The sequence below is a fragment of the Vicia villosa genome, unplaced genomic scaffold, assembly GCF_029867415.1.
Source record: "Vicia villosa cultivar HV-30 ecotype Madison, WI unplaced genomic scaffold, Vvil1.0 ctg.000101F_1_1_3, whole genome shotgun sequence".
In the NCBI taxonomy this organism is placed as follows: Eukaryota; Viridiplantae; Streptophyta; class Magnoliopsida; order Fabales; family Fabaceae; genus Vicia; species Vicia villosa.
The window spans coordinates 158559-173044 of NW_026705013.1; the positions used below are offsets into that span (position 1 = coordinate 158559).

Consider the following 14486-nt stretch of genomic DNA (forward strand, 5'->3'; position numbering starts at 1 on the left):
GAGGGTGCGTCGTTTGCACGAATGGGAGAGGTACCGGATCCAACGCCACTCCAAGTCTTCGCGCGCCAAAGCCAATTCGAATCTGGCCTATCAGCTACCGCCACGTATTGTCTTCTTCGTTGAGAAATTGCAGACTGTATTTTCGCAGCGCTTTTTTTCAGAAGAGCTATAAAAAGCCATGTTTTCTACACCTGTGAAAACCAAAAAGCAAGCAAAACTAACCAAAAATTTTTCGCGACCACTCCATTGTGATCGTCCGGAGGTCACGAGTTCCGTGGTCCATACGAATTATTCTAATTTTTAGTTAATCAAAAACCCCCAATTGAAGAACCATAAACCCTAACATGGTGATATGATGAATAGGCACACAACGATCAAATTAGCAAACCAGAAACAATCAGTGCATCAATACAAACATATATGCATAGTTAAATCACGGGAAAGATGCATGAAATGTGGTGTTCGAGGGTTTTTAGAATGAGGCAAACCGTGAGCTATTGGTGCCGATTCAGAGTGATTCCGAGTGAGATAATGATTGGGAATGCTTCTTTGATGCCTTGGGAACCTATTAGAATCGACCAAACACCTTGAATCGGCCTAGAGATCAGAATTCGAATTTGAGATTCTTTGAGTTTTATTTTTTTGGCTAGGGTTCCTTTTTTTGGCTGCAGCCTCCTCCTCTATGATCTGTAATGTTTAGGTACTTATATGAGGAGAATTAGGGTAACAAAAACTGAACAAAATCTTGTTGAATCTTGAATATGCCATGGAAAAATTTGATTGGAAATTTCTCATGAAATCTTTCTATATTTGCTTAATTCCAACCCAATCTCTTCAAATATATAATTTGCACGAATTTGACTGAGTATTTTGACATGAATGATGATTGGATTTAATTCCCATATATTTTTTAAATCAAATATTTGATTTTTTATAATTTATATGAATTATTTATCACTTTTATTTGATTAATAATTCATAAAAATCCAAATAAAATCAAATAATTCGTGGACATCATCTATGGGGCCTTAGATGACTTGTGAATCAAGTTTGGGTCATGAGATATTGGGCCTATTTGCAAAAAGTTCATTTTGAATCCTTTTTTTCTCACATTTTTCTCCCCAAAATAGTCCAACTTTGAAAAGGCCTATCTCCCTCACTTTTTGAGGTATGGAAGTGTTATAAGACTTTTTAGAAACCTTAGAGAGCCCTCTAACCAATGTCTTTGGTCTCGTATCAAAATCATTTTCCATTCTCCTTTTATGACCTTTTAAAAAAATGTCTTTTTGTTGACTTTTGAAAAGGACCTATAATGTATGAAGCCATATCTCTTAAACCATTGACCTATGAGCTCTGTTTCTTGGACCATTGGATAGAGGAATGAATTCCCTTCAAAATGAGCTTTGGTGGGAATTTTTCTGATGAAGTATGAATATTTGGTGAGTTTTCAAAGTTTGGTTGACTTTTTCAGTTCATGCCCAAAATAGTAACTTTTGACTTTTGACTTTTCTGATCTTTCCTTGCATCATCATGATCAACCCTTGATCAAATGATGATTTTAGGGTTATGAGGATGTTGTTGACCAAATATCTTGAACTTTGACTGTATTTTGACTTGAAATGACTGTTTTGCCCTTGAGAGTCGACCGTTGACCTAATCAGGATTTGAGGGACCAAATTTGCTCTGTTTGACTTGAAATTTTACATGGGGATACTTTGGGATGTTTGTAACCCTATGGATTCCACCTTGAGCCATTGATTCAATGATTTTCTTTTGAATGACCTAAACCCTAATTCAGGGCCTTGTATAGGAGAGTGTATTTTGGAGCTTTGTGTTTTGATTTGATTTTGTGCAGGAGAAAATGTGTGGGCAAATTTTGGGGTATGACAGCTGCCCCTGTTCAATTATCTTAAACCTGAAGATGTAGAGTGGTTTGTATGCCAGTCGGTATCTGAAGGTGGAAGATGATTGAACACTAGAATACCAAGAAATTTGCCCTAGCTGAAGTAGGGATTTTTGTCAGAGATGGGCTTGGAGATGCCATCCAGATTCTTGGGATTTGATTGTGATGGGTTTGAAGATGCCATTTGTCTCGATAAGTTTTGAAAGTCAGAATGAATCATACGTTAGATTATATCTGAACTTGAAGTGTTGAGAAGTGGTTGTTAAATGTTAATCGTGTCATTTCTGTTCGTAGTAACAGGAACTTCTACTTCTTAGGCTCAAAGGGGTTGACGATAGATTTAGATCTTGTGAATAGAATACCATAACGGGTCATACATTAGACCATATCTGATTAAGAATACCGGAACGGGTCGTATATTAGACCATATCTGATTAAGAATACCGGAACGGGTCGTATATTAGACCATATCTGATTAAGAATACCGGAACGGGTCGTATATTAGACCATATCTGATTAAGAATACCGGAACGGGTCGTATATTAGACCATATCTGATTAAGAATACCGGAACGGGTCGTATATTAGACCATATCTGATTAAGAATACCGGAACGGGTCGTATATTAGACCATATCTGATTAAGAATACCGGAACGGGTCGTATATTAGACCATATCTGATTAAGAATACCGGAACGGGTCGTATATTAGACCATATCTGATTAAGAATACCGGAACGGGTCGTACATTAGACCATATCTGATAGAGAATGTTTGTTTGTTAGGGTTGATGAGTTATTTGACGAAGTTTTGGAATGAAAAAGGCTTGTCAGAATGAATCTCCAGCTCGATTATATCTGAGAGGAGTGATTGTCGAGGCGGAACCTGAAAACAAAGTATGCAATGTCATGATGCATGTAATGAATGAGATGGGTTTCTCAAAATAAATGAGAAACTTGCATGAAGTGATGTATGCAATGTATAAATATGTTTATGACATATGATATGCGAATATGATTTATGTTGTCCTGATTGAGAAAATAAATCTCTATATCCTTGTGATTTTATTGTCGGATCTTGTCTTGAAGATGCTCAGCTGGTGATTTATGGTTTCTGCTTGGGGATGATTAGTAGCTTAATGTACCCTGACTGGGGATAAGATATTAGTAAACCATGTTGGAGAAGAACAAAGTGTTGGAGAACCAGTAGTGTTGAAGATGTAAACTTTGTTGGGGAGCCATTTCCTTGTCGAGAGTGTTTGAAGATATCTTCTTAATGATTACTCTGTGGGTATATGATCTTATGAAATTGGAATTACGGGAACACAGGGATTGCCTTGAACATTGCCCCCAGTATTATAGTACTACCATTCCTGGATTTGATTAGAACACGCCACTGAGTATTTGGTAAAGATGTAAAAATTGGACTTGCATAGATTTGCCCCAGTTAGTAGGAACTTTGGAAAGATTCGCCTCGCGAGGACTTTACCATGAGCGACATGTCCCCAGTAATCACAAACTTAGGATGATGATTGAACACTCGGCGTCCTTGAGAGATTCTCTGAATCTTGATTTGATTGTCCCAGATTGACCGGGGAATAGTTGTAACCATTTGGGATGTATGCCTTTGACCTTTTTGCCTTTGAGAGATTCTTCGAATCTTGACTTGATTGCCCTAGATTGATTGGGCAAAGCGTGCCATGCCCCCTTGTATACATAGGAGACATTGCTTCTTGGAGTAATTTTGTCTGTCGGGATATCTTTCAGTCATTAGTTGTACCCTGTGCAAATTCTTTCTGTTGCTAACGTTTGAAATTATGTAGCAGAATTTGTTTAATAATAAATTCATGAGATGCAATGCATACGTCTGTCTTGATTTTTATTTTTATTTTTTTGAAAATAGTAACAAAAGATGTAAAATCGTGATATTTGTAAAACATGCTATTTATAACGTGACGTTTGTAAAAATGAAGTGTCAACTCAGCATTTTTGGCAAACCTTAAGGAGTCGGGATACCTTTTGGTGACAGTATGCTTTCGAACTAACCATGCTTCAGTTAGGACTTTCAAGGGTTGTAACGTGGCTTGGTTAACGGTTTAAGAAACAAAGGATAAAGGCTCAAAATTTATTTATACCCATCCCCTTCTTCGTGATGTTCTTCAGCCCTAAGCTTAGTTAATTCAACTTACGCATTCAGATTCCAAGAGACTTTGGATTTGCACCTTTGATAATGATGATGGTTCATCAGCAGAGAGAACTTTTTGAGATGGCAGTCACTTCTTCCTTTTGGGTAGTCACAACATTGTGTTGTTCAGGAATTTATTGACTTCTCTTTTTTCATCTTTTTGATATCCCTAACTTTTGCCTGAACTGCCTCTTTTGAGCTTACAGTCAGCGGGATGCCTTGATTCTTGCCTAAGTCATCTTTTTGATTTTTGACTTAGCAGGCTTTTCTTTGTATATATGTTTTTTCATTTTTTTTTTGAAAGATATTGACTGCCTTGCTTAATGATTGATGAACCATTATTGGCTTTTGGTTGTCATTTCCGACACTTCTTTGATGTGTGCGGATGAACGCTTGTGATTGAAACCTTTGTTGAAAGGTGTACTGAATGATTCTGTTAAAATAGAATGCACAACCAAATTAACTGAGAACTACCCTGCCCCAGGTTACGATCAAGGGTTTTAATTAGCACAAGAAAGAAACTTCTACTTCTTAGGCTCAAAGGGGTTAACGAGGGATTAACATCCTTATATCTCCACTGTTTATGAATTGAAACAATGCCTGTACATCGTCAACATAGTCCGTTCAAAAGCATATTGTATGAGGTTGCGGTATTGTTTTCGTCATCCTCCCTTAAAAGGCTTACAGCTTAGCAGGAGTTGAATAAACACAAAACATATGCAAAGTAAATACGTGATTTAAAATGAGTGATAGCGAAATAATTAATTCAAGACAAACATATGCAATGCACTGATGATGTTTATTAAAATATATAATGTCTATCATAATTCGAATGTTTAAACAAACAGAATAGAAATTGCAAATGAAGGTAAAGCTAATGATCTAAAACGTTCATCCTTCTAGCCACCCATAGTATTAGCAATCTTGTTGTGATTAGGCATGGGAGCAGTGATCACATTAGGAGTTGCAGGATGGTCGAACTCAATTTCACCAGCGTCGATCATATCTTGGATCTTGTTCTTCAACGGCCAACAATTCTCTGTGTCATGTCCAATACTATCAGAGTGATAAGCGCATCTTGCATTAGGATTATACTGATGAGATAAGGTGTTGGGCTTCAGAGGAGGATCCTTTAAAGTAATCAACCCTGCTTTAAGCAACTGTTGTAACGCTTCGGCCAAAGTTATGTTGATCTTTGTGAATTGCCTTTTAGATGCACCTTGTTTACGTTGGTTGCCCCTTTGTTGTGTCGGCACTTGATTGGAGGCTAGGACCGTCCCCACAGTATTAGATACATTCCTCTCATTGTGCGCTTTCTTTGAGGTATTAGCATACGTAGCCACTTGAATTTTACCGCTTCGAATACCGCTTTCAACACGTTCCCCAGTCAGTATGAGGTCAGTGAATCCAGATGACGAACTTCCCAGCAAATGACTATAGAAGGGGCCAGTCAGTGTATTCATGAACATATCTACCATCTCTCTGTCGGCCAAGGAAGGTTTGACTCTTCCAGCTAGATCTCTCCATTTCTGAGCATACTCCTTGAAACTTTCCTTAGGTCCCATAGACATGCTTTGTAGTTGCATGCGAGTTGGTGCGAGATCGGAATTATATTGGTATTGCTTATAGAAGGCAACAACTAAATCCTCCCAGGTATGGATGTTGGTACTTTCCAGTTGATAGTACCATTCGAGTTGAGTTCCAGATAAGCTTTCCTGAAAGAAATGGATCCAGAGCCTCTTATCAGCAGTGTGAGGCTGAATCTTCCTTACATAAGACCTCAAGTGTAGTTTAGGACAAGAGACTCCATCATACTTAGCAAAGGCGGGAGTTTTGAATTTTGGAGGAATAACGACCCCAGGCACAAGTCCAAGCTCTTCAAAATCCAGCCCGGGTACCTTCTGAATTTCCACACTTCTCAGACGCTCTTCTAACATCTTGTATTTGTCATCAGGATGTTCATCCTCATGGTGATAGTCCTCTTCTTCTTCAGAGGGTTTAGCAGAATCATGGTTACTTTTTGCATCGGTTTTGATACTAACATCATCATCTTGCTCATCCTCATCACTATCTTCAGAGGGTTCAGCATCCCGGAGTTGCAAGATTGGTCTAAGCTTTTTCGCCTGAGTCTTCTTACCCTTCTTTTTCTTCTTTTTAGTCAGCATGGCTTTCAGCTCTTCTTGCCCCTTGGACAAATTCAGAATCAAGGCTTGGAACTCAGTGTTTTGAGCTTGGAGATCCTTAACTGATTGTTCGAGATTCATGATGCTGAAATAAACAGCGAGGAAGGATGAGAAATCCATCATAGGAAACCTGTTATGCGATGTTATGAATGCAAATGAAATGTTTTCAAGGATCTTTAGGAATTTAGTTAGCAATATTAGACATGATTTGAGCGTATCTTCGTTTGAAGACTTCTGACTTTCGTCTTTGAGAATCATGCTCACCATATCGAGCGGGTCATCGCCTCTGATTCGGGATACTTCTGAACTAGAAGGTACGTGGCTAGAGGAAAATAAATCCTATTGCCCCTTGTTAGGTGCTAAACCTTTGGATCGGAAGGTATGTGGCTAGAGGAAAATAAATCCTCTTGCCCCTTGATAGGAATTCAGCTTTTGACCAAGACACCTAAAATCGTGCGCCCTAAATTCCTAAGATCCTTGAAAGGGTTAGTCAACATGTTATGCTTATGATGTCATGATGTCGTGATGTTATGCGAATGCAGTTCGTTGGACTTAGTGCGAGATGGTAAGGACAAACAAGTCATTTTAAGAAAACCTGCAAGGAAATGAAGGTTAGTAGTAAACGCAGGCAAGTCACGCAAGTCACACAAGTCACACAATTTTTGGCTTAAGGCTTGCATGGAGTCTGATCAGGTGTCCTTCCCAAGGGTATTTCTATGGATAAGGAGATTTCAGCAACGGGTTCTACCAAGTGACTCAGAATTGTCAGCCCCCTCTAAAGCACCCTCGAACATGGTACATGCATACCACGCAATGATACTTTAGGAAGAAACCTATCTGAGCTGTAGTATCGGGTAGCGACCATAACTTGGCATGCACCAAGAATAGCCCCCCCACTACGTTCCTAAAAGTTAAGATGGGTTAAAGGTTACTAAAGGTCCTTGAGCTCCGACGCACCCAAAGATACATGCATAAACCTCTCTCATGCAAAAGAGGTATACAATAACCAGTGGAGGCCTAACTCAAGTGTGAACTTCATTTTGACCAACCCCAAGCATGCACAAGGGGGGTCTCCATGACTATGCCACTCCTAATCTTAAGTGTTCTTGAATCCGGGAATAGGATTCGTCCTTCAGTTTTCCCAAAACGCCCCTGAAAAATAAAACAAACAAAGCAAACAATAGAAAACATTTTAAAATGAATCCTAAACCTTTAAGGTAACCCCTCTTAATCGAAATATCCCCAGCAGAGTCGCCAGTTCTGTAATACGGTGAACTGACTTTTTATTAATCGAAATGTCGCGGTAAGCAAGAGTCGCCACCGACTTTTATTTTATCCAAACAAATTCGGAAAGGCAAAAAGAAACAGAAAAAAACCTTTTTAAAGAAATCTAAGTTCGGGGGGTAATTTATGCAAAGGGAAGGTGTAAGGCACCCTTTGCATCCATGGTTTTCCATGGGCTCTTAATTGCTTTGCTTGCTCGTTTGTTTAGAAAATGTAGATGAAAGAGATAGGGACTTTAGCTCGTAAATGAGCGTAGCCCTTTTGAAAAATTATGAGAAAGAATATAATGAAAGTTTGAGCATTGCAAGGCAATTAGGGGCAATTACCTTAAACTCAGATGATAGGTCTCTTTTTAGCCTTTCAGAATGAAAGGGTCTATCCTTGCCATAAGAGGGCAGGAAGCCTTTCGTTTGGAGGTTGAAGGATCGTCGAAGCATCCTTTGCCATAAAACTGTCCCATGCCATAGAAGGGCAGGTAGTCTAAGGCAAGGATCAGAATAAGCCATTTTTCCGTTAGGCAACCAGAAGATACCTCAGCCATTTTCCGTAGGCAACATCCGAGGGTCGAGGTCATAATTGTGTATCGAAGGCAGCATCATTTAGGGTCGTATGACCTTTTAATTATCGAGGCAACAGGCTGAGGTATCCTCGTATTCGATGGACGTGGCTTATTCTGCAAGAGACACAAGGCAACAGGCAACAAGGCAACAGGCAACAGGCAACAAGGCAACAGAGAGGTTACCCAAAAGCGTGCGTGTGTGCACCAATCACGTGATTATATTCAATTATATTATCTTGTAAATTAGCGATTTTAAATTCAATTCATGGTTGCCACTCCCTATTTTACTAACCACGCAGATAATATAAGGCAAGAAACAGTAATATGGGGGAGGGAAATTGTAACCAGCGGATCCCTTAATAGGGTTTGACACAAGTAATAATTAAAAAAGTATTAAAGCCAGGGTTTAGGGTTACCAAACATTCGTAGCTTTGGCAATCATCGAATCCTGAAAATGCAAACAAAATAAAAATAGGGTGAGCGTATGGCTAATTCAGAGGCGAACATCTCTAACCATAAAATAAGAAGGTTGAGACAATAAATTGAAATGAGCAAATAAATGACAGGTACTTAGCTTTTTGTATTTGATCTGATATGGTTAGTAGTCAGGAGAGATCTCAGGGTTAACCCTGAAAAAGACAAAGGCAAAAAAAATGGGGAGTGAATGTAGGCATAGTTCAGAAATATAAGGGCAAACCCTAAAATCAAAATAGACTTTGAATTTTAAAATCGAATACTTAGCTTTGGGTTTTGAAGTGGCGCGTAGTCGGGAGGCACCTGGAAAGACAATCCTGAAAAGGCACAGAAAAATAATATTTCAGTGTAGGGTTATTCTTCGTAAACCCTAATCAGAATTCAACTTGAGTATACTGGTAAATTAATTTAATTAATTATTGGTCTCGCGACCTAATTAATTAAATCAGGGATAAGAAAATTGAATCAAGTGTAAAAATAATTTTTAGGAATTTTTGGAATTTAAATAAAATAAATATGAATTTATTAAGGTTATTTGAATAAATAGACTAATTTTGAACAAAATAAAAAAAGGATAAAATGAATAATATAAATAAAAATAAATAAATATTAGTAAAAGAAAATAAATATAATAACAATAATAATATAAATAATGATATAAACATAATAAGTATTTAATAGATAAAAGGATTTAATTTAATAAAAAGATTTCATAAAGAGAGAAAAAAACAAGTATACGTATATATAAAATTAAAAGCAAGTTATGTAATTAAAAAAAAAGTAAAAAAAATTATAAATGTCTTAGCTTGTGATCTGGTACGGCGCAACGCATGAGGTCCATGGTGTGCCTGCATCCTTGGAAGCGCTGGATCGATCCATCTGGGGATCTGACGGTTGGCAGCATGAGGGTGCGTCGTTTGCACGAATGGGAGAGGTACCGGATCCAACGCCACTCCAAGTCTTCGCGCGCCAAAGCCAATTCGAATCTGGCCTATCAGCTACCGCCACGTATTGTCTTCTTCGTTGAGAAATTGCAGACTGTATTTTCGCAGCGCTTTTTTTCAGAAGAGCTATAAAAAGCCATGTTTTCTACACCTGTGAAAACCAAAAAGCAAGCAAAACTAACCAAAAATTTTTCGCGACCACTCCATTGTGATCGTCCGGAGGTCACGAGTTCCGTGGTCCATACGAATTATTCTAATTTTTAGTTAATCAAAAACCCCCAATTGAAGAACCATAAACCCTAACATGGTGATATGATGAATAGGCACACAACGATCAAATTAGCAAACCAGAAACAATCAGTGCATCAATACAAACATATATGCATAGTTAAATCACGGGAAAGATGCATGAAATGTGGTGTTCGAGGGTTTTTAGAATGAGGCAAACCGTGAGCTATTGGTGCCGATTCAGAGTGATTCCGAGTGAGATAATGATTGGGAATGCTTCTTTGATGCCTTGGGAACCTATTAGAATCGACCAAACACCTTGAATCGGCCTAGAGATCAGAATTCGAATTTGAGATTCTTTGAGTTTTATTTTTTTGGCTAGGGTTCCTTTTTTTGGCTGCAGCCTCCTCCTCTATGATCTGTAATGTTTAGGTACTTATATGAGGAGAATTAGGGTAACAAAAACTGAACAAAATCTTGTTGAATCTTGAATATGCCATGGAAAAATTTGATTGGAAATTTCTCATGAAATCTTTCTATATTTGCTTAATTCCAACCCAATCTCTTCAAATATATAATTTGCACGAATTTGACTGAGTATTTTGACATGAATGATGATTGGATTTAATTCCCATATATTTTTTAAATCAAATATTTGATTTTTTATAATTTATATGAATTATTTATCACTTTTATTTGATTAATAATTCATAAAAATCCAAATAAAATCAAATAATTCGTGGACATCATCTATGGGGCCTTAGATGACTTGTGAATCAAGTTTGGGTCATGAGATATTGGGCCTATTTGCAAAAAGTTCATTTTGAATCCTTTTTTTCTCACATTTTTCTCCCCAAAATAGTCCAACTTTGAAAAGGCCTATCTCCCTCACTTTTTGAGGTATGGAAGTGTTATAAGACTTTTTAGAAACCTTAGAGAGTCCTCTAACCAATGTCTTTGGTCTCGTATCAAAATCATTTTCCATTCTCCTTTTATGACCTTTTAAAAAAATGTCTTTTTGTTGACTTTTGAAAAGGACCTATAATGTATGAAGCCATATCTCTTAAACCATTGACCTATGAGCTCTGTTTCTTGGACCATTGGATAGAGGAATGAATTCCCTTCAAAATGAGCTTTGGTGGGAATTTTTCTGATGAAGTATGAATATTTGGTGAGTTTTCAAAGTTTGGTTGACTTTTTCAGTTCATGCCCAAAATAGTAACTTTTGACTTTTGACTTTTCTGATCTTTCCTTGCATCATCATGATCAACCCTTGATCAAATGATGATTTTAGGGTTATGAGGATGTTGTTGACCAAATATCTTGAACTTTGACTGTATTTTGACTTGAAATGACTGTTTTGCCCTTGAGAGTCGACCGTTGACCTAATCAGGATTTGAGGGACCAAATTTGCTCTGTTTGACTTGAAATTTTACATGGGGATACTTTGGGATGTTTGTAACCCTATGGATTCCACCTTGAGCCATTGATTCAATGATTTTCTTTTGAATGACCTAAACCCTAATTCAGGGCCTTGTATAGGAGAGTGTATTTTGGAGCTTTGTGTTTTGATTTGATTTTGTGCAGGAGAAAATGTGTGGGCAAATTTTGGGGTATGACAGGTACCCTTTGTATGCTAACATTAGGTAGCAAGTCTTCCCCCCTTAGCTTAGGTCTTCCTCATGCATCTTTTAAAACACAAACCACACTCTTTGATTTTCTTTTCTTAAAAACTTGTTATTTCCGCTCCATTCCCAAGCGTAAGTCTCCAAAGGTCGAGCAGCGCAGTGTGAATGTAACTCGTTCACCTAAAAAACACAAAACAAACAAAAACTAGTTAGCCGAGCTACGGTACCTCTGATTCCGCAAAACGGATACGTAGGCAGCGGGGTAGGGCCCGTGCGAGTATAACTCTTTCTTTTCCCTACATTCTGCATTCATTTTTGTCCAGATTAGCGTAGATTTGTTACACACCCATAGTTTTAGACACAGGCGTGGATACCATCGAGTACGATGGGCGCGAGGGGTGCTAATACCTTCCCCTCGCGTAACCGACTCCCTTACCCTTTTTCTCTGGTCGTGAGACCATTGTTTTGTTTTGTGGTTTGCTGGCATTCTCTTCCTTTTCAGGATAAATATGTTAGTGGCGACTCTGTTAATTTTCGCGGTAGCGACAGCTGGCGACTCTGCTGGGGAAAGAACTCGACCTATTGCGGGTCCGGACTTAGCGAGTCGATCCTAGCGCTTGTGTGTTTATCTTTGGGTGTTTTATTGCTTTGCATATTTATCTGTTTGCATTGCATTCTATGTGCGCTTTACTTTTCTGCATCATATTCTGGACTGTCTGGATCTCTGTTGTTGGGTGGGTGTTTCAAGAGGTAAAAGGCCCAATACCCAGGCTATGAGTGATACCTTAGGAACTAGGACTAGAGTGGCCGTGACGGACAGAAGGCGTATGCCTGATTGATCTGATCACGTATCCACGGGCAGAGCTTGGTGGAATGAGGCAATATCGTATGATAACGCCTACATTCGATCCTCTGTTGGCTTTTTGACCTACCTTGGCCTAGATTCACCCGTGAGTGGGGCGGGAATCAATCATTGCTTGACAGGTACATTGATGGTGACTTTGGTTCTTGTTCGAGGGTTACCGCTGTTCTCGTTCGTGGGTTACCGCTGTTCTCGTTCGTGGGTTACCGCTGTTCTTGTTCGAGGGTTACCGCTGTTCTCGTTCAAGTGTACTATTGGTTCCTGTTCGTGGGGTACTATGGTTCTTGTTCGAGTGGTGATCTGTGTTCTATTCCGGTGTGTTGTTGACTATGGGTGTTGGTTCCGTGGTTTGACATTCTATGTTCCGTGTGGAATACTATTTGGGGCCGAACCTTTGGCTCTATGTACAGTGTGTTACCGGCAGTCCAGAATGCCCGGTGGGCGGCAACAAGTCCCACCACTTTGCATCATAGCATATTTATTTCCCAAAAGAAACGCAAAAAAAAGTAATAATAACAAGCATTTGCATGTCATGTTTTTCAGGGCCATTCAAGAGTTCACTCAAGTTGAAGATGGACATTCCCACTGATACTGTCAAAGAACGTACGAGGCATACTAGAGCTTACAAGATTCCGGATATTGATGTTTCAGGGTTGATAGGTTTGAGTTCTCGGTTGAAAGAGAAGGTTCTCCGTGACTTCAATCGTGATTATGGCAATTTACTCTCCATTCTCAATACATCTTTTGATCCGATGGCTTTGATCACTCTGTTTCAGTTCTATGATCCGCAGTTGAGATGTTTTACATTTCAGGACTATCAATTGGTCCCCACGCTCGAGGAATTTTCTTACATACTCAATATCCGAATCATTGATGATGTACCTTTTGTTCAAGTTCCCAAAGTGGTGAAGTTTGAAAAGATAGCTGAAGCTCTTCACATGGGTATAAAGGAAGTGGAAATAAATTGGAAGTCATCAGGTGGTGTTCCTGGTTTCTATCTTTGCTTTTTGATTAGTAAGGCTGAGGATGCGGCCAAGAAAGAGTGTTGGGTTGATTTCAGTCGATTGCTTGCTATCATGATCTATGGTATTGTCTTGTTCCCATCAAGGGAGAACTTTGTGAGTTTGGCGGCAATATGTGTTTTCATTAACAAAAATCCCGTGCCAATGTTGCTTGCAGATGCCTATTTTTCGATTCATTCGAGAAACAAGAAAGGAGGATATGTTGTTGGTTCTTGTCTTCCATTGTTGTATAAGTGGTTCATGTTGCATTTACCGGTGAGAGGACCTTTTGTGCTCAAGAAGAGTTGCCTTAAGTGGTCAGATAGGATTGTTAACCTCACATCTTATGACATCAGGTGGTTCTATTATGTGGGGAAAGTTTGGAACATCATCACTAATTGCGGTCAATATCCCAATGTCCCTCTCATGGGAACCAGAGGTTGCATTAGTTACAATCCCACGCTCGCTTACCGTCAATTGGGATACGCAATGGAAGGGTCTCAGAAGGAGGTAGAAGATTTCAAATCAGTGTACTTTGCTGATGTTAAAGATCCTTTGGAGCTAGAAAAGATAGCGTATGCTTGGACTAAAGTTCACAAGAAAAATGAGACAACTTTGAGCAAGAAAGTTCCTATTGCTATGGGTCCTTACAGGAAATGGGTTGAGGCAAGAGTAGCAGATCAATTGTTGCCATTTGCGAGGTCATGTCCATTGTACGAGCAGCCTCCTGTGGTTTTATCTGATACAGTTGCAGCTGAACTCTATATTCAAGCCAAGGCAGACAACATCCAGCTGAAAGCAAAGGACGAAGAGGTTGGCTTAGAAAGGTATTTTCAAGATCGCGAAAAGGCAGAATTGGCTCGTAAGCTCAAGCATGCGCAGGGTGAAGGTTCAAACATGACACGTGCTCAAAGGCGATCTCAGGACTTGATGGAAGAAAGCTTGTATCGAAAATAGCAGGAATGTGCGAAATTGCGAAGGTCTGAAAGCAGTAGCAAGAGAAAGGTGCAGGATTCGGAAAAGCAATTGACGGAAGAAAAAGCCAAGTCAGCTCGACTTGAAGAAGAGCTCGCAAGACTCCGAGCCCAACGGAGAGGAGATGGAGGAGCTCATCCTGTTATCAGACGATCCTAGTGCTGCTGTGGAGTGGATTTGTTTGGTCTACGGGGTCGATTTGCTGTTTATTTTGATGTTTGTCGCCCATATCCAGGATGTGAGCTTAATTGACGGAGCAGATG

General features: G+C 39.2%; 1 protein-coding gene across 1 annotated transcript; it reads left to right on the plus strand.

Annotated features, from left to right (window-relative positions):
* Positions 1-12819: 12819 nt before the first annotated feature.
* On the plus strand, positions 12820-14205 carry LOC131624072 (uncharacterized). The gene has a single exon (XM_058895060.1). It carries the CDS (start codon positions 12820-12822, stop codon positions 14203-14205), a length of 1386 nt encoding a protein of 461 aa, XP_058751043.1.
* The last annotated feature ends 281 nt before the right edge of the window (positions 14206-14486 follow it).